This window comes from Pleuronectes platessa, chromosome 13, assembly GCF_947347685.1.
Source record: "Pleuronectes platessa chromosome 13, fPlePla1.1, whole genome shotgun sequence".
Taxonomy (NCBI): Eukaryota; Metazoa; Chordata; class Actinopteri; order Pleuronectiformes; family Pleuronectidae; genus Pleuronectes; species Pleuronectes platessa.
Window position 1 is genome coordinate 487836 of NC_070638.1, and position 15367 is coordinate 503202.

The 15367-nt window shown below is 44.6% G+C and overlaps 1 protein-coding gene and 2 gene segments (V, D, J or C); all 3 read right to left on the reverse strand.

Annotated features, from left to right (window-relative positions):
- Positions 1-3334: 3334 nt before the first annotated feature.
- Positions 3335-4035, reverse strand: LOC128454857 (T cell receptor alpha variable 12-3-like; the record flags this gene model as incomplete). The annotated part of the segment is given in 2 exon segments: positions 3335-3651; positions 3864-4035. Coding segments are annotated over 2 exon segments (357 nt in total), but the record flags the coding sequence as incomplete, so codon positions are not given.
- A 989-nt stretch (positions 4036-5024) lies between these two features.
- LOC128454437 (zinc finger protein 618-like) lies at positions 5025-9825 on the reverse strand. Its single transcript, XM_053437852.1, has 3 exons — positions 9572-9825; positions 5718-5954; positions 5025-5577 (listed from the first exon to the last, which is right to left on the reverse strand). The coding sequence occupies exons 1-3, from the start codon at positions 9823-9825 to the stop codon at positions 5025-5027; spliced, it is 1044 nt and encodes a 347-aa protein (XP_053293827.1).
- A 4280-nt stretch (positions 9826-14105) lies between these two features.
- Positions 14106-15035, reverse strand: LOC128454888 (T cell receptor alpha variable 3-like). The segment is given in 2 exon segments: positions 14106-14546; positions 14659-15035. Coding segments are annotated over 2 exon segments (444 nt in total).
- Between the last annotated feature and the right edge of the window lie 332 nt (positions 15036-15367).

The window sequence follows — 15367 nt, forward strand, 5'->3', positions numbered from 1 at the left end:
AAGGTAACTGAGGTGGTGAAAAGATGGATCCCCTCTTCAAGGTTTGGAAACATGAGATGATCATGTTTTATAAACCTAATGATGAGTGGAAATCATTGCATCACTACTACCAACGTCAACTGGTGAGGAAAGAGAGTCTGATCAAATACTAGATGGTGAACATCAGAGGCAGAACAGAGAGATTTAAATTCAGCTGCTTTCATCAATTACACAGAACAAGGATCTAAGTTCTAGACTCACACAAAGTCTGAAGGTGTTTGACACCAAAACTCCACATGTGACAAACCTTCTGTCATAATCACTGGACTTCAGTGGAATTTTACTATAAACATGTTCAACAAAACCATGAAATTGATGATTTTAGAAGAATAATGATCCAAACTCAACATGTAAAGTGAAGATGAGAGGACCCAGCATTGAACCCTGTGGTGCACCACACTGCTGTGCAATAGTGCTTAAAAAGTGTTACCATAGAATGGTGTACCTTTAGGCACTCAATAAATTTGGTTATCAAAATAAAATATAAAACATTAATATTTAAAATATTAATATTAAATCATAACTTTAATTGGTTAAAGTCCTCGCGGGGCACCACCCTTCATAGAAGGGAAAAGATAGACAATTTATTGATTAAGATCAGTCTCATTTAGCTCAAGTTCAATTAGAAATCTCAATATTTTACCATTAAAGATTATATAATGAACAATGAAGGTTATGGAGTTCTTAACAGTGTAACGGTTGGCAAAATTCACTTATGCAATATTAATGAAATAACAGTTGTGAAAGAAGAACATTTATTATGAACATAATAAAGTATAACAACACAAATTACTAAACAATCAAACTAACTAATGACTAACTGATTAAATATGAGTGTGTGTGTGTGTGTGTGTGTAAATAAGGGGCCTCCCAAAATGGCTATCCAAATTTCACACCTTTGTAGAATGCTTTCAAAATGGTAGTTTATCCCCTAAGATAAGAGTCCCCCCCCCCCTTCTTCTGAGGTTGCTTTCCGGAGGAAGGTTTAACTAGGTGGAGACTATGCGTGTGTCTGTGTAGATGTTAATTAGATAATGCAAGAGTCAGAGAGACCTACAAAGGAGGCCTGTGAAGGGCCTAACTAACAATTACTTTCAAATAACTTGTTGCCACAATATCACACTACATATCAAACTTATAAACACACACCGATCAAATAAACAGTCTCGCTTAGCGTAGTATAATTCTTAAGCCCAGATTATGTTACCAGTCCGAGGGAAAGAGGAAAAGGAGTTGCAGTCCAGTTGCAGTTCTGTGACGTCTCCTGGGTTTGTCGGAAGGGTTCTGCCTTAGCGGTTCTGTTGAGCTGTGAAGCTCTGTTGCTTGTTGAAGTTTTCCTGCAGGACATCGCGTCGCTACGAGGAGTTTGTAGAACTTGAAGGGCGAGGAGATTTCCTTGAGAAGATGAGCTGGGGGCTGCACCTTTGACCTCCGGTAGTTGGTGGGAAGAGAAGATTAGGCTGGGGCAGCCAGGCCCTCTCCTCAGCAATGCAGGAGAAATGGCTGGACAGCCCTGCTGTCCTCGGTGAGTGGATGGAAAGAGAGGCTGTAGCAGCCTTCCGCCCTCGGGAGGATTGGAGAAAGAGAGAGATCTTGGGGAGACGTCTCCTTATATTGGCCCCGGTGACCTCACGGGTCTTGGACCAGAGTGACCCTGGTGTTTCTTGACACCTTTGTGTGACATTGCCAGTGTTGTTTAAGTTCACACCTCTCATGAACTAGTTCAAAGTTCAGTTCACCTAAGTAAACATGAATAGTTCACGTTCATAGTTCACCATTTAAATTCTGAACGAGTTCATAGTTCAGTTCATTTCATAGTTTTAAGGTGGAAAGTGAGAATGAAGAAAACCTTATCCATCACTACCCCCTGCCTTACTGTCGGAATCTTTATCAGACAGTGTGTAAAAATCCCTCTCTGCTTTCTCTTGCCATCTGTATATGAGACCGAGAGCTGTTGTGTTGCAGGTATGGCCTGCCCCTTTCAGGAAAGTTTGTATTGTGTGACGTAGTGCACCTGGGTATTGTGGGAAGAGACGTTAAAATTGTGTGTATAACGAGAAGTGACGGAGCACCTAGAGGTGATGCGAGTGTTGCTCCTGCTGTATATCCGAGGAATAAAGTGGCCGCATTCCAAGTAAAGAAACATCTCCTCCTCCTTCTTCACGGAGCGGCCAGACAGCGAGCCAAGATAACCCGTGAGCCGAGCTCCAGACTACGGCTCGGAGCCGAGACACTGGCCAGAGAAGAAAACACTTGGAATACGTTGCTTGTTTGGTGTGCATGTGTGTGTGCGATGAATCATGGGTAACATAGTGCGAAGTTGAGTTACTCGGTTCAGGTTAGGCTCCATCGCGGACATTTCACTGGCACTGAGCAACGACATGGTGAAAGCATTCGATTAAGACAGCGTCTCTCCTCAGGAGAGGGAAAACATTCCGTAACGTTTTAGCTAGACCTCAGATAATATTGTAACGGACTGGTAGATAGGTTTATGTTCTGTTTGACTGCTATGTGTTTGTTATGACTTATGTTCAGCTAACTACACCATGTCAATAAGTATTGGGATTTCCAGAGGGTCAGTGAACCAGTCGGGGTGGGGCAAGTGACAGTTCTAGACCAATGGCTGGAGAGTTACCTGGCATGACAGGCTCTCATTGGCTGATGAGTTGGCATGTCAAGGGTGAATGAGGAAGGGGAGTGAAGAACACAGTGGTGGATGATAGGAGTGTCGGAGTTACAACAAGAAGTGTGTCGTGTTCGCTGGACTTTAATAAAGTTACACATAAAAAGCGAAGTGTCCTGTCGTCTATAAGCGAGGACGCTGAAATATGAACGTGTTCACCGTTCAAAATTCATTATTTGTAATTGAGGTGCGTTCAGTTCATCGTTCTCATAAAAGTGAACGTGTTCAATGAACGCGTTCTTTTGCGTTCGTTCATGCACAACACTGGACATTGCCCAGACCCCAGGACATGCAGCATCCTGTTACATCCTCTGGGAGACTGAGTTCCTTGACTTTCTAAGATCGATGGAACCTGTGGCATCTTGGGGGATTGAGTTCACTCCAGCACATGCGGCATGTTTGTTACAAGTTTGACTGAAAGGAGACCTGTGGTTTGCACAAAAACCATGTCCCAACAACACATTTAAGAAATATCCTACAGAACCTGATGATGGTTAGAATTTGTTTTATTGTGAAACAAACATCATCACAAACCACTGAGGTTTAACAGTGAGTGACTCCCTCTAGTGGAGGATGAGGAGTTGTGTGTTTGCTCCCCAGGTTTTTGTACAGAGTTGTGTAGTTTCCTGTCACTGTGGGCTGCAGAGCACAGTAGTACACAGCAGAGTCTGTCACTGCAGCAGAGGAGATCTGCAGTTTGACTCGTTTCTCAGTCTGGTTGATGTGAGCAGAGAAATCAGACAGAGTTGGATGAATGGATCCTTCCTTTGTGATGTAGAGCAGGAACTCTGGTCTGGATCTCTGCTGTTGTCGGTACCACTGGATGTTGAGGATGGATCCGTCATATTTACAGGTCAGGTTGATGTGTCCTCCCTCTGAAACTACTTCTTCAGTACTTTCTGGTGTTATGCTGTACATGGAACCCATGGCTGCAAGATGAGGATTATTCATGTCAGTGAGTCTGAAGAGAATCAAACATCAAGAGACTCAACAGGTTCTTGACTTCTTATAATAAATGTGAAGATTTTTCCACAGAGTAAATTGTTAAACTCCACAAATAAACCTCCTGTCATGAAATGCAGAAGAAAGGTTATGATGATTCCACAGGTTCAGTGAGACAGAGACTAGTTGTAGAACTCACCTATGAAGGGAGATAGAAACACAAAGAGGTGAAGCAACATGTCTTAGTCTTCGTAGTTGAAGCCAAACAGATGAACAATGTTCTTCCACTGCAGGAGAATGAAACCACTCAGCAGCCTCTCTGCTGCACAGTCGTCCTCAACATCCAGCTCATTGTGCTTTGACTTCCTCCAACATCTCTGCACTGGACACTTCAACCATCTCATTGGTCGAGTTGGACCGAAGTGGGCGTGGCCAGTCTTTATTCTGTTAGTATTTGGTCTTTATATTTATATTTTTTTCATTGCTTTTTGGGGGTTAATCAATACAATTATACAATTACACATCACAAATCTAATGGTTATACCCCTACCGACAGAAAGACCCACCAACCCCGAGCCAGCCTACCCTATGCAGCAGAAGTACATACATTAAGAGAGACTTTAGAATATATATATATATATAATATATATAAATTAGTGCTGAAAAAAATTAATCAAGTTAATCACGTCAATAGGCTGTGATTAATCATGACTAATCACACAACTTAAAATACTACTATTTACAATTACGGTGTTTGAATAAAGAAATGTATGACAAAGTGGTTAGGGCTTTTTAAAACTTTATTTTACATCTCAGTCAATTAGAATATCTTAATTCACAGAGCAACAACACCCATAAAAGGCAAACAGTCCTTTTTTTAACCTTCTCATCACGGAGCACCTGTGTGCCACTGTAGTAAAAACCCCTCTGAAATTGGGCTCATGGAGTGCTTAGCTTTGCCAACAACATCCATAATGATCTGCCAACTTAAATAGAAGACAAGCATATAAGAAAACTGTTATCTTCTGCTACAAAGTAAATATAAACAGCTTGTCTGTAAACTGTGAGGTAACATTTCACCCAAATAAAGTCAACATTACATTGAGTGGCCTAAAAGTTGAATTATAAACTGAATGTCATAAGTATCTTCAAAGAAACAAAGTGAACAGTCCTTTTCACACACTTAATTCAATAACAATAACTGTGTGCAAAGGTGTTTTGTGACATGACTTCAGTCAACCAATTCATCGTCTACTTTTCTTTTAACCAGTTACTCAGGCAAACTAGCTTGTTGACATTTTCAGAAGACAAAGCTGACCTCTTCTTCTGTACAATGTGGCCTGCCAAAGAAAGTAGTCTCTCACATGGCACTGTTGAGGTAGTGCCAAAAGTTCTTTTCTGCAATCTGTGCCAGCCTGCCATGGGCACCAGTGTGCGCTGACCACCACTGAAGTGGACATGTGTCTATGCTGACACTGGGCTCTGCCCTATACCTGTCCAGAGTTTTGTCATTAAAATTTGCATCCTCATCAGACTCTGACTCTGACCCCAACAGTAGGAGAGCCACTTTCTTCTTTGGTGGTTCTGGTTCCATTTCATCGCTGCAGGGCTGTGATTCAGTATCTCTGTCCTTCAGCATCTGACTCAGCTTTTGCCACACCTCTTCCCTCTCTGCTTTAGGCAGGCACCTGAGGTCCTTGAATCTGGGATCTAGAGCTGTTGCTAGCTTTAACCATGAAAGGTTTGTGTTCTCCTTTCGTGTGTTGAGGTCCCCTTTGAATGCAGCCTTGAAGCGCACTATGTAGGCAGGGTCAACATCTGAAATCTCGGTTGTACGCAGAAGGTGGCAGAGTGCAGGCAGGACCACAGAGCAGGAAACATATTTGTCACCCCCCAAGAGCTCAGTAACATACCTTCAAACACACAAACAAGACAGAATTAAAGACCACTTTTTTCATTGATAACACCCATATAGTTATCAGGCCTAACATTATTTCTGAAAGAAAATATATTGGAGAAAATAAATGAGTTGCGACTAGGAAAATCACTTTACCTGCATGGCTCCAGCAGTGTTTCCAAATTTGCTAGCCTGTCATATTCAGCTGAGGTTAGCGTGGCCAAGTTGTGCTTCTGCTGGACAAGTGTTGCCTTCAGTGGCTCTTTGTTGTGCTGGATACACTTTATCATCTCCAGTGTTGAATTCCAGCGTGTGGCTACATCCTGGATGAGTGACTCTTCTGTCTGTCCATGGGAAGCTTGCTGAACTTTCAGCTCTGCTGTGTTTGCAGGACTGTGTTTAAAATGTCAAACGATTTTACGGCACTTGGCTAATGCACCATCAAACCCGCTGTCACGGAGAGACACTGTGATCGTCCACTGTATAATGTGCGCTACACAAGGCATATGCTCGAATGGTAGACTCCTGGCTGCCGCTACCATATGACGAGCACTATGTGTTCCAATTATGTGGACCCTGTCCGTTATCCCCCACTCTTTAACAACGTCAAGAAACTGGCGAGCGCATGCTTCGGCGAAATACCTCTCTTCTGTTTTTACTACACCTAACGCAAACGAGTGCAGCTGCCAATTATCATCTATTAAATGAGCTGTTATGCCGAGGTAGTTATGGTTGCTTACTGATGTCCAGTGGTCTCCAGTCAGTGCAATAAATGAGGCTCGTGCCAGCTGCTCCACTTTCGTTTCCTTTTTACTTCCATAGAGTTCATGGATTCTTGTGACAATAGTTCCCCTCGAAGGCGTTTTGTAGGATGAGTCCCCTGAGGCGATCTGGATAAGGTCTCGAAGCCCCTGGTGCTCAACGATGTTGATGGGTCTGCAGTCGGTTGCGACCCATGTAGCGATAGCATTAGTTAGCTTATTTGTTGTCGTCTTGTTGACAGAGCCGGCTTTGCTGTACTCCGCCAGTGTAGCTTGACGAGCACGGCTTGAACTCATCTCGGTGTTAGCGTCTGTGTTAGCAAAGACGTGCTTTGCACGGAGATGGTACTTCAGACTCGTTGTACTACGGTGGAAAGACAGTTCATCACTGCAGTATTTACAAACAACTCTGGTTTTATCTAAACTTGCCGTTAAGCACACCGGGGTCCGTCTCCTCATTCATCACTTTGCTACTTCTTCACCCAGAGGCAGGTAAACATCCGCGCGGGAGGACTACGGCAGGTTGTTGTGAGACATGTATATACAGTGCCTTGCATAAGTATTCACCCCCCTTGGACTTTTTCCCATTATGTACTGTTACTAACTGGAATTCAAATAGACTTAAATAAACTTTTTCCCGTTTGATCAACAAAACATGCATAGTACTTTGGAGGTGCAAGATAAATTTTATTGTGACACAAACAATAATGAGAATAAAAAAGTTGACATCTGTTGGGTGCATAAGTATTCACCCCCCTGTGTCAATACTTGGTAGAACCCCCTTTCGCTGCAATTACAGCTGCAAGTCTTTTGGGGTATGTCTCTACCAGCTTTGCACATCTAGAGATGGAAAGGTTTGTCCATTCTTCTTGGCAAAAAAGATGAAGCTCAGTCAGATTGGATGGAGACCGTCTGTGAACCGCAATCTTCAAGTCTTGCCATAGATTCTCTATTGGATTGAGGTCTGGGCTTTGACTGGGCCATTTTAAGACATTAACATTCTTTAATCCAAACCATTCCTTTGTAGCTCTGGCTGTATGTTTAGGGTCATTGTCCTGCTGGAAGATGAACCTCCGCCCCAGTCTCAAGTCTTTTGCAGACTGCATCAGATTTTCTTCAAGGATTTCCCTGTATTTGGCTCCATCCATCTTTCCCTCTATTCTGACCAGTTTCCCTGTACCTGCTGAAGAGAAGCATCCCCACAGCATGATGCTACGACCACCATGTTTCACTGTTGGGATGGTGTGCTCAGGGTGATGGGCAGTGTTGGGTTTTCGCCACACATAGCGTTTTGCATTGAGGCCAAAAAGTTCAATTTTGGTCTCATCTGACCAGAGCACCTTCTTCCACATGTTTGCTGTGTCTCCCACATGGCTTCTGGCAAACTCCAAACGGGATTTTTTATGGATCCCTTTCAACAATGGCTTTCTTCTTGCCACTCTTCCATAAAGGCCAGATTTGTGGAGTAGACGACTAATAGTTGTCCTGTGGACAGATTCTCCCACCTCAGCTGTGGATCTCTGCAACTCCTCCAGAGTAACCATGGGCCTCCTGGTTGCTTCTCTGATTAATTTTCTCCTTGTCCGACTCTTCAGTTTGGGTGGACGGCCTCCTCTTGGTAGGTTTGCGGTTGTGCCATATTCTTTCCATTTTCTTATGATGGATTTTATGGTGCTCAGAGAGATGTTCAAAGCTCTGGATATTTTTTTATAACCTAACCCTGCTTCATATTTCTCCACAACTTTCTCCCTGACCTGTTTGGTGAGCTCCTTGGTCTTCATGATGCTGTTTGTTCAGTAATGATCTCCAACAAACTCTGAGTCCGTCACAGAACAGGTGTATTTATACTGAGATTAAATTGCAGACAGGTGGACCCTATTTACTAATTATGTGACTTGCAAATGTGACTTGTGAATGCAATTGGTCGCACCAGATCTTTGTTAGGGGTTTCACAGTAAAGGGGGTGAATACATATGCACTCAACACTTTTCAGATTTTTATTTGTAAATAATTGTGAAATCCATGTAATATTTCCCCCCACTTCCAAATGATGCACTATTTTGTGTTGGTCCATTACATAAACTCACGATGAAATAAATTTTAATCTGTGGTTATACCATGACAAAATGTAGAAAAGTCCAAAGGGGGTGAATACTTATGCAAGGCACTGTATATATATATGTATCGGGTGGTTGCCATCCAATCCTTCTCTTGCAGTGGGCTTTGTATGGTCTCATAGTACGACAGGAAAGGGGTCCAGGATCTCTCAAAGCTCCGTATGGAACGTTTCAGAGTATATCTGATTTTCTCCAGTTTCAAGAAAGATATGGTGTCTCTAATCCATCTACTGAATGTGGGAGGTGTTTGTTCCTTCCATAAGAGTAGTATCAGAGGTCTGGAAGGCAGAGAGGTGAAAGCTACGACAACATGAACTCTTAAGAGGACGAGTTTCATCAGTAAAGCCAAAAATGGCACATAATGGGTTTGGAGGGATGACCACACCAAAAACTGTAGAGTAAGCATGAAAGATGTCTGCCCAAAATGTTCTGAGGAGAGGGCAAGACCAGAACGTATGAATGTGATCAGCTGGTTGACTTTTACAGCGGGGGCAAGAGGGGTCAACATCAGGGGAAATCTTGGCAAGTTTAGCCCTGGTCCAGTGAACTCTCAGGAGGATTTTAAATTGAATTAAGCTGTGTCTAGAATAGATTAGATTAGATTCAACTTTATTGTCATTGCACAGTAGAAGTACATATACAACTAAATGCGGTTTAGCATCTAACCAGAAGTGCAAAAAAATGGCATAATATACATGGAATATAACTGGAAATATAAATGGAATCTGAACAGTATTAAGAGGTAAGGTATGATATAAGAATGATGAATACACTAAGAGCAAGATAAATATATAAAAATATGATTACATTATAGGTGGGATAATACAGTAGGAATAAGTTAAGTGCAAATGTGCAAATGTTCAAATGTTCAAATGTGCAAATGTGCAAATGTTCAGTGGCTGGAGGAGGTTGTGTGGCAGTCCAAGCCAGGGTGGAGAGGGAAGTTGCAGTAGAGTCATTGGAGAAGGTGTGTGTGGATGTGTGTGTGTGTGTGGGGGGGGTCGGGGGGGCTGCTATCACTGTGGAGCAGAGTTCAGCAGGGTGACAGCCGCAGGGATGAAGCGGTTCCTGAACCTGCTGGTCCGGGGAACGGAGGACCCTGTAGCGCCTCCCAGAGGGGAGGAGGACAAACAGTCTGTGGCTGGGGTGAGAGCTGTCCTTGACGATGCTGCGCGCTCTCCGCAGACATCTCTTGCTCTGAACAGCTGCAATGGTGTCGAGTGAGGAACCGGTGATGCGTTGGGCAGTTTTCACCACCCTCTGCAGTGATTTGCGGTCCGCAACAGAGCAGCTGCCATACCACACTGAGATGCAGTTGGTGAGGATGCTCTCGATGGTGCAGTGGTAGAAATTCAGCAGAATCTGAGGAGACTGAGGATGGCCCATCTGTCTCCTCAGAGACGCTGGTGAGCTTTCTTGACCAGGGTTGAGGTGTTGAGGGTCCAAGAGAGGTCCTCAGAGATGTGGACACCCAGGAACTTGAAGCTGGTGACACGCTCGACCTCAGTCCCGTTGATATGGATGGGGGTGTGTGTGCCGCCTTTCTTCCTGTAGTCCACAATGAGCTCTTTGGTCTTCTTGGTGTTGAGAGCCAGGTTGTTGTCAGTGCACCACGCCGCCAGGTGCTGGACCTCTTCTCTGTAGGCATCGTTGTTGCTGATGAGGCCAATCACCGTAGTATCGTCTGCAAACTTGACAAAAGTATTAGTTACATGTACAGGTGTGCAGTAATAGGTGAATAGTGAGTAGAGGAAAGGACTTAGCACACAGCCCTGTGGCACGCCGGTGTTCAGGATGAGGGTTCAGGAGGTGTGGTTCTCTAACCTAACAGACTGGGGTCTGTTGGATAGGAAGTCCAGTATCCAGTTGCAGAGGGAAGAGTTGATGCCTAGGTCGCCGAGTTTTGTGATCAGTTTGGAGGGGATGATGGTGTTAAAAGCTGAACTGAAGTCTGTGAACAGCATTCTTACATAGGAGTTGTTATTGTCCAGGTGAGCGAGTGCGGAGTGAAGTGCCGTGGAGATGGCATCCTCCATACTCCTGTTTTGGTAGTAGGCGAATTGGAGGGGGTCCAGTGTGGGTGGTAAACAGGTTTTGAGGTGAGCCAGGACCATCCTCTCGAAGCACTTCATAATGGTGGGGGTGAGTGCAACAGGGCGGAAGTCGTTTAGGCTCGCTGCAGTGGAGTGTTTAGGCACCGGCACGATGGAGGTGGTTTTAAAGCACGTGGGGACAGCTACTTGGGCCAGTGACAGGTTGAATATGTCAGTCAAGACCTCAGCTAGCTGCCCAGCACAGGCCCTGAGCACGCGTCCGGGGATGCCATCAGGGCCACTAGCCTTACGTGCATTGATGGTGCTCAGTGCAGCACACCCGTCGATGGAGGAGAGTGTGAAGGGCTGGTGGTCTGAAGTGAGCACAGCCTTGATGGTCGCCTCCTGGTTGTCCCTGTTAAAGCGAGCATAAAAGCTGTTGAGCTCGTCAGGGAAGGAGCTCGTGGGGTTGGTGTGTATGTAGTCAGTTAAAGCCTGGATGCCTTGCCACATACGTCTGGGGTCGGAGTTGTTCTTGAAGTGCTTCTCAATCCTTAGCGTGTGGCAGTGCTTGGCCTTCTTGATGCCCCTCTTCGGGTCAGCCCTGGATGAACTGTAGGCCTGAGCATCACCTGATCTGAAAGTGGTGTCTCGTGACTTCAGCAGTAGACGGTTCTCTCTGTTCATCCATGGCTTCTGGTTAGGGAATGTAGTGATTTGTTTGAGGGTGGAGACACTGTTGATGTTGATGTGGTCCAGAACGGAAGAGGCATAGGAGTCGATGTCCGTGTGGGAGTCCAGTGTGGCCTGAACGGCAAACGCCCTCCAGTCTGTGTGTTCGAACCGGAGCTGGAGTGCAGTGTCTGCTCCCTCTGGCCACACTTTAACTGTCCTCACTGTGGGTTTCACACGCTTGATGAGTGGTGTGTATTTGGGGAGTAGAAACAAGGAGAGGTGGTCAGACTGTCCTAGATGGGGGAGGGGGACGGTTTTGTAAGCACCAGCCATTCTGGTGTAAACATGGTCCAAAGTCTTGACTCCTCTCGTTGCACAGGAGACATGTTGGTGGAATTTGGGGAGTACAGTCTTCAGGCTGGAGTGGTTGAAGTCACCCGCAACAATGAAGGCTGCCTCCGTGTGTGAAGTCTGTCGTTTGCTAATGGCAGCATGCAGGCCTTTCATTGCCAGCTTAGCATTAGCATCGGGGGGGATGTAGGACTTCAGTCACAACAGTCGATGTAAACTCTCTGGGCTGATAGAACGGTCTGCACTTAACCATGAGATATTCCAGGTTAGGAGAGCAGCATGCTTTGTTCACATAGATGCACAGTCCCCCACCTCTGGTCTTACCGGAGTCATCAGCTCCGCCCGGAGGAGGTAGCGCCCCGTTAACTCGACGGCGCTATCGGGGACGCTGCTGTTGAGCCATGTTTCTGTGAAAATCATGATGTTGCAGTCCATAATCCATTTGTGTGTGATGATCCGCAGCGGCAGCTCATCCATTTTGTTTGCCAGAGACGAACATCAGCGGGGAAAAGGCTCGGTAGAGATAGCCGGTGAGGAGTTAGCTTTAGCTTAGCCCTTAGCCCACCTCTCTTCCCCCATCTTTGTTTACGATCTCGACGCCGCCTGTGAGCACTTCCGGTCGGCGACGCCGGGTTGGTAGCCTCGGTAGCTCTGACGATCTCGGGAATGAGCCTTGGACCATCGAAAAAGTGGGTAGATGAACAAGATCCGATGTCTAAAAGATCCTGTCGGCTGTAGACAGTATTCGCAAGATTGTTCTGAGTGAACAGACTTGAAACCAGTAGGCAAATAATAACTATTTTGCTAAATCTGGGGAGACGCTGAGCCTCGCGTTGTGCACGCGCCGCCATCTTGGTATCTAGTGCAGGGGGATGATGTGTGAACTAGGTTTAGCGCAGCCTGCCACTGATCTTCTCTCAGGACCACCCCTAGGTCTTTTCCCAAAGTGTTCTAGTTTCTTGCAGTGACTAGGAGGAGATGTTGCAGATTTGATTGTAAAGGACTGAAATGAAGCCTTTACGGTGTGGAGTCAAAGTGAGAAGATTGTCAGTTGTGTTATCTGCTGGTAAATTTGGAAATGAAGCAATGTTTTTCTGCACAAAATGTCATGTGGCAGGTCGAACTTCTCAGAGAGTTGTGCGAATGATCCAAATCTGCCCTGAAAAAAGAGGCTACGTGTGGAAGTGATGCCTTTTGCCATCCAGATTTTAAAAGCTGAGTCCAAGGTAGAGGGTGGGAAATAGTAATTATTGACAACTTGGGGGTGAATTGACATTGAAGACAGGTTGAAATGTCTTTTACATGCGAAGAGATTCTAACTGAGTTAAGGACAATTGGGTTGGAGAAGAGTCGGGTATGTGGGGTCGGAGGGGACGGAGCGCATAAGACAGAGCGCGAGTGGACCGGGCCACCTGTGCACTCAAGATGAATCCAGGCCTCACTGCTGTCAGGTTGATAGCCTTCCATCCAGAACAATATTTTCTGAATATTACAGGCCCAGTTACAATATAAATAAAATTGGGAAAAGCCAAGCCAACAAGCCCTTTGGGTCTTTCAAGCGATTGTCTTTTGATCAGTGTGATTTACCACTCCAGATGAATGACGCAATGCATTGGTCCAAAGTTTAAAAAAACCTTTTCCTTATCAAGAAGGGAATGTTTTAGAAGAGGTAAAGGAATTTTGGTAACACAATTATGTTAATTACGTTAACTCGACCGACCAAGGGGAGCGGCAGGCTGGACCATCTCACCATATCTTGTTTACACTTTTCAAGGAGCACTCCCAAGCTCTTGATACATAGCAGTGAAAAAGTGGGCGTGAATTCTACTCCAAGGTAATTAAATCCCTTCTTTACGACTTTGAATGGGAAATGTGATGGGGAAATTTGAGAGGCAGCCTGATAGAGAGGGAACATTTCACTCCTCTGGAGATTCATTTTGTAACCAGATATTTCCCCAAAATTATTTAGAGTCTTGATAATCGAGGGAACTGCAGTCACAGGGTTAGATGTATATAATAGCAAGTCATCTGCATAGAGGGATAACTTGTGAGTAAGTCTACCTCGCACTATAACTGAAAACTCATCAGGTTGCCTAAGGGCAATGGTGTTTAGTCTTTAGAACAGAAGTTACAGAAAGTAGCTGAGATGATTTAAAGCATCCATCACTTTAAACACTTTGCCAACACAACACGAACCTGTTTTAAACTCCTGAAGTAGCAACGACAGTTTTTCATCATCGCTAAACTTTATTCTTCTGATAAAGAAAAAACAGTTCAGTGTCACTTTTATGCTTAACATCAACCAACAGTGCAGATTTGATTTCACCTGATTTAAAGACATTTAGTGACGAGTAAAAGGATCTAAGTTCTAGACTCACACAAAGTCTGAAGGTGTTTGAGACCAAAACTCCACATGTGACAAACCTTCTGTCATAATCACTGGACTTCAGTGGAATTTAACTATAAACATGTTCAACAAAACCATGAAATTAATGATTTTATAAAAATAATGATCCAAACTCAACATGTAAAGTGAAGATGAGAGGACCCATCATTGAACCCTGTGGTGCACCACACATTTAAGAAATATCCTACAGAACCTGATGATTGTTAGAATTTGTTTTATTGTGAAACAAACGTCATCACAAACCACTGAGGTTTAACAGTGAGTGACTCCCTCTAGTGGAGGATGAGGAGTTGTGTGTTTGCTCCACAGGTTTTTGTACAGAGTTGTGTAGTTTCCTGTCACTGTGGGCTTCACAGCACAGTAGTACACAGCAGAGTCTGTCACTGCAGCAGAGGAGATGATCATGTGGATTTGGTTCTGCTCCACTTTAATCTTCAGTCCAGAGGTTGGAGCAGCTAGTATTTGTCCTGAAGCAGAGTGTGAGATGAGGAACTCTGGAGCTTGTCCTGGATTCTGTCGATACCAGATGAAATAATCATTACCAGTCATTGTCCTAGAGAACTTGTAGGACAGAGTAACAGTGCTGCCTTCTACACTGAACTCTGCAGTCTGGTCTGGAGTCAGTTCATCACAGCTGACACCTACAGGAACAGAAACATGTGGTTAAAGACCATGTTAAACTCTGACTGTCTGTTCCAGTGGTTTCTAGAAACAGATCCTCTGAAGACATTTGTTATTCCTGCTTTGACCGACCTTTCAGGATGAAGAGAAACAAAGGCCAGACTCCAGCGTGACGCAGAGGGAACATCTTACAGACACTATCTGAGGTCTGCTGTAGATATTGAATGCAGCACAGCAGGAGGTCTTTTCTGCTCTGCTCTTTGACAGTGTTGCTCCTCCCTCTCTGTGCGTCCTCTCATATCACTGCTTGTTACCAACACCTAAACCACACGTCACTTTATTCTGCAGCTTTCAGCTCAAACACACAAACCTGTCATTGGATCAGTTTTCTGTTTCTTTCTTGGACTTGTGACACATTTCTGAACAATAAAGTGTCTTGAAAGATATTGTCTGAAAAGCCACATGACAGCATCAACGTTCATATTCAAATGATTCCAAATTCTCTGAGATCCTGAAACATTGGACCAGTTGGTTTTACATTTCCTACACATGTTGTTCAAGTTTTCTCAGTTGAATCTCACTTAATTAACTTGATCTCAATCGTCTTTTTCCACTGAACTTGTCATTTGTGAGCTTCTCTCCTGCTGCTTCCTGTGAGGCTGCTGAGTGATGGGAGGATGAAGACACTCGGTATTTGAGGCTTTAACTAAAATCTGTGGAGTCTGTGGAGGTTCTGCTGAAAACTGGTTTGGTGTATGTGTCGTAACATCTTGGACCAAATCAGTTCACCTGATGTGAGGTTGGTGCAGTGGCTCAGGTTGTGAGAGTAACAGTGAGTGCC

What these genes read in the sequence shown, in the direction of transcription:
- LOC128454437 (XM_053437852.1), bottom strand. Translation starts at nt 9,825, where the DNA reads ATGGGCCATCCTCAGTCTCCTCAGATTCTGCTGAATTTCTACCACTGC. An exon ending in TCTCACCCCAGCCACAGACT is followed by an intron (nt 5,955 to 9,571) that starts GTTTGTCCTCCT and finishes TTTTAAACACAG; the next exon opens with TCCTGCAAACACAGCAGAGC. An exon ending in ACACTGCTGGAGCCATGCAG is followed by an intron (nt 5,578 to 5,717) that starts GTAAAGTGATTT and finishes GTGTGTTTGAAG; the next exon opens with GTATGTTACTGAGCTCTTGG.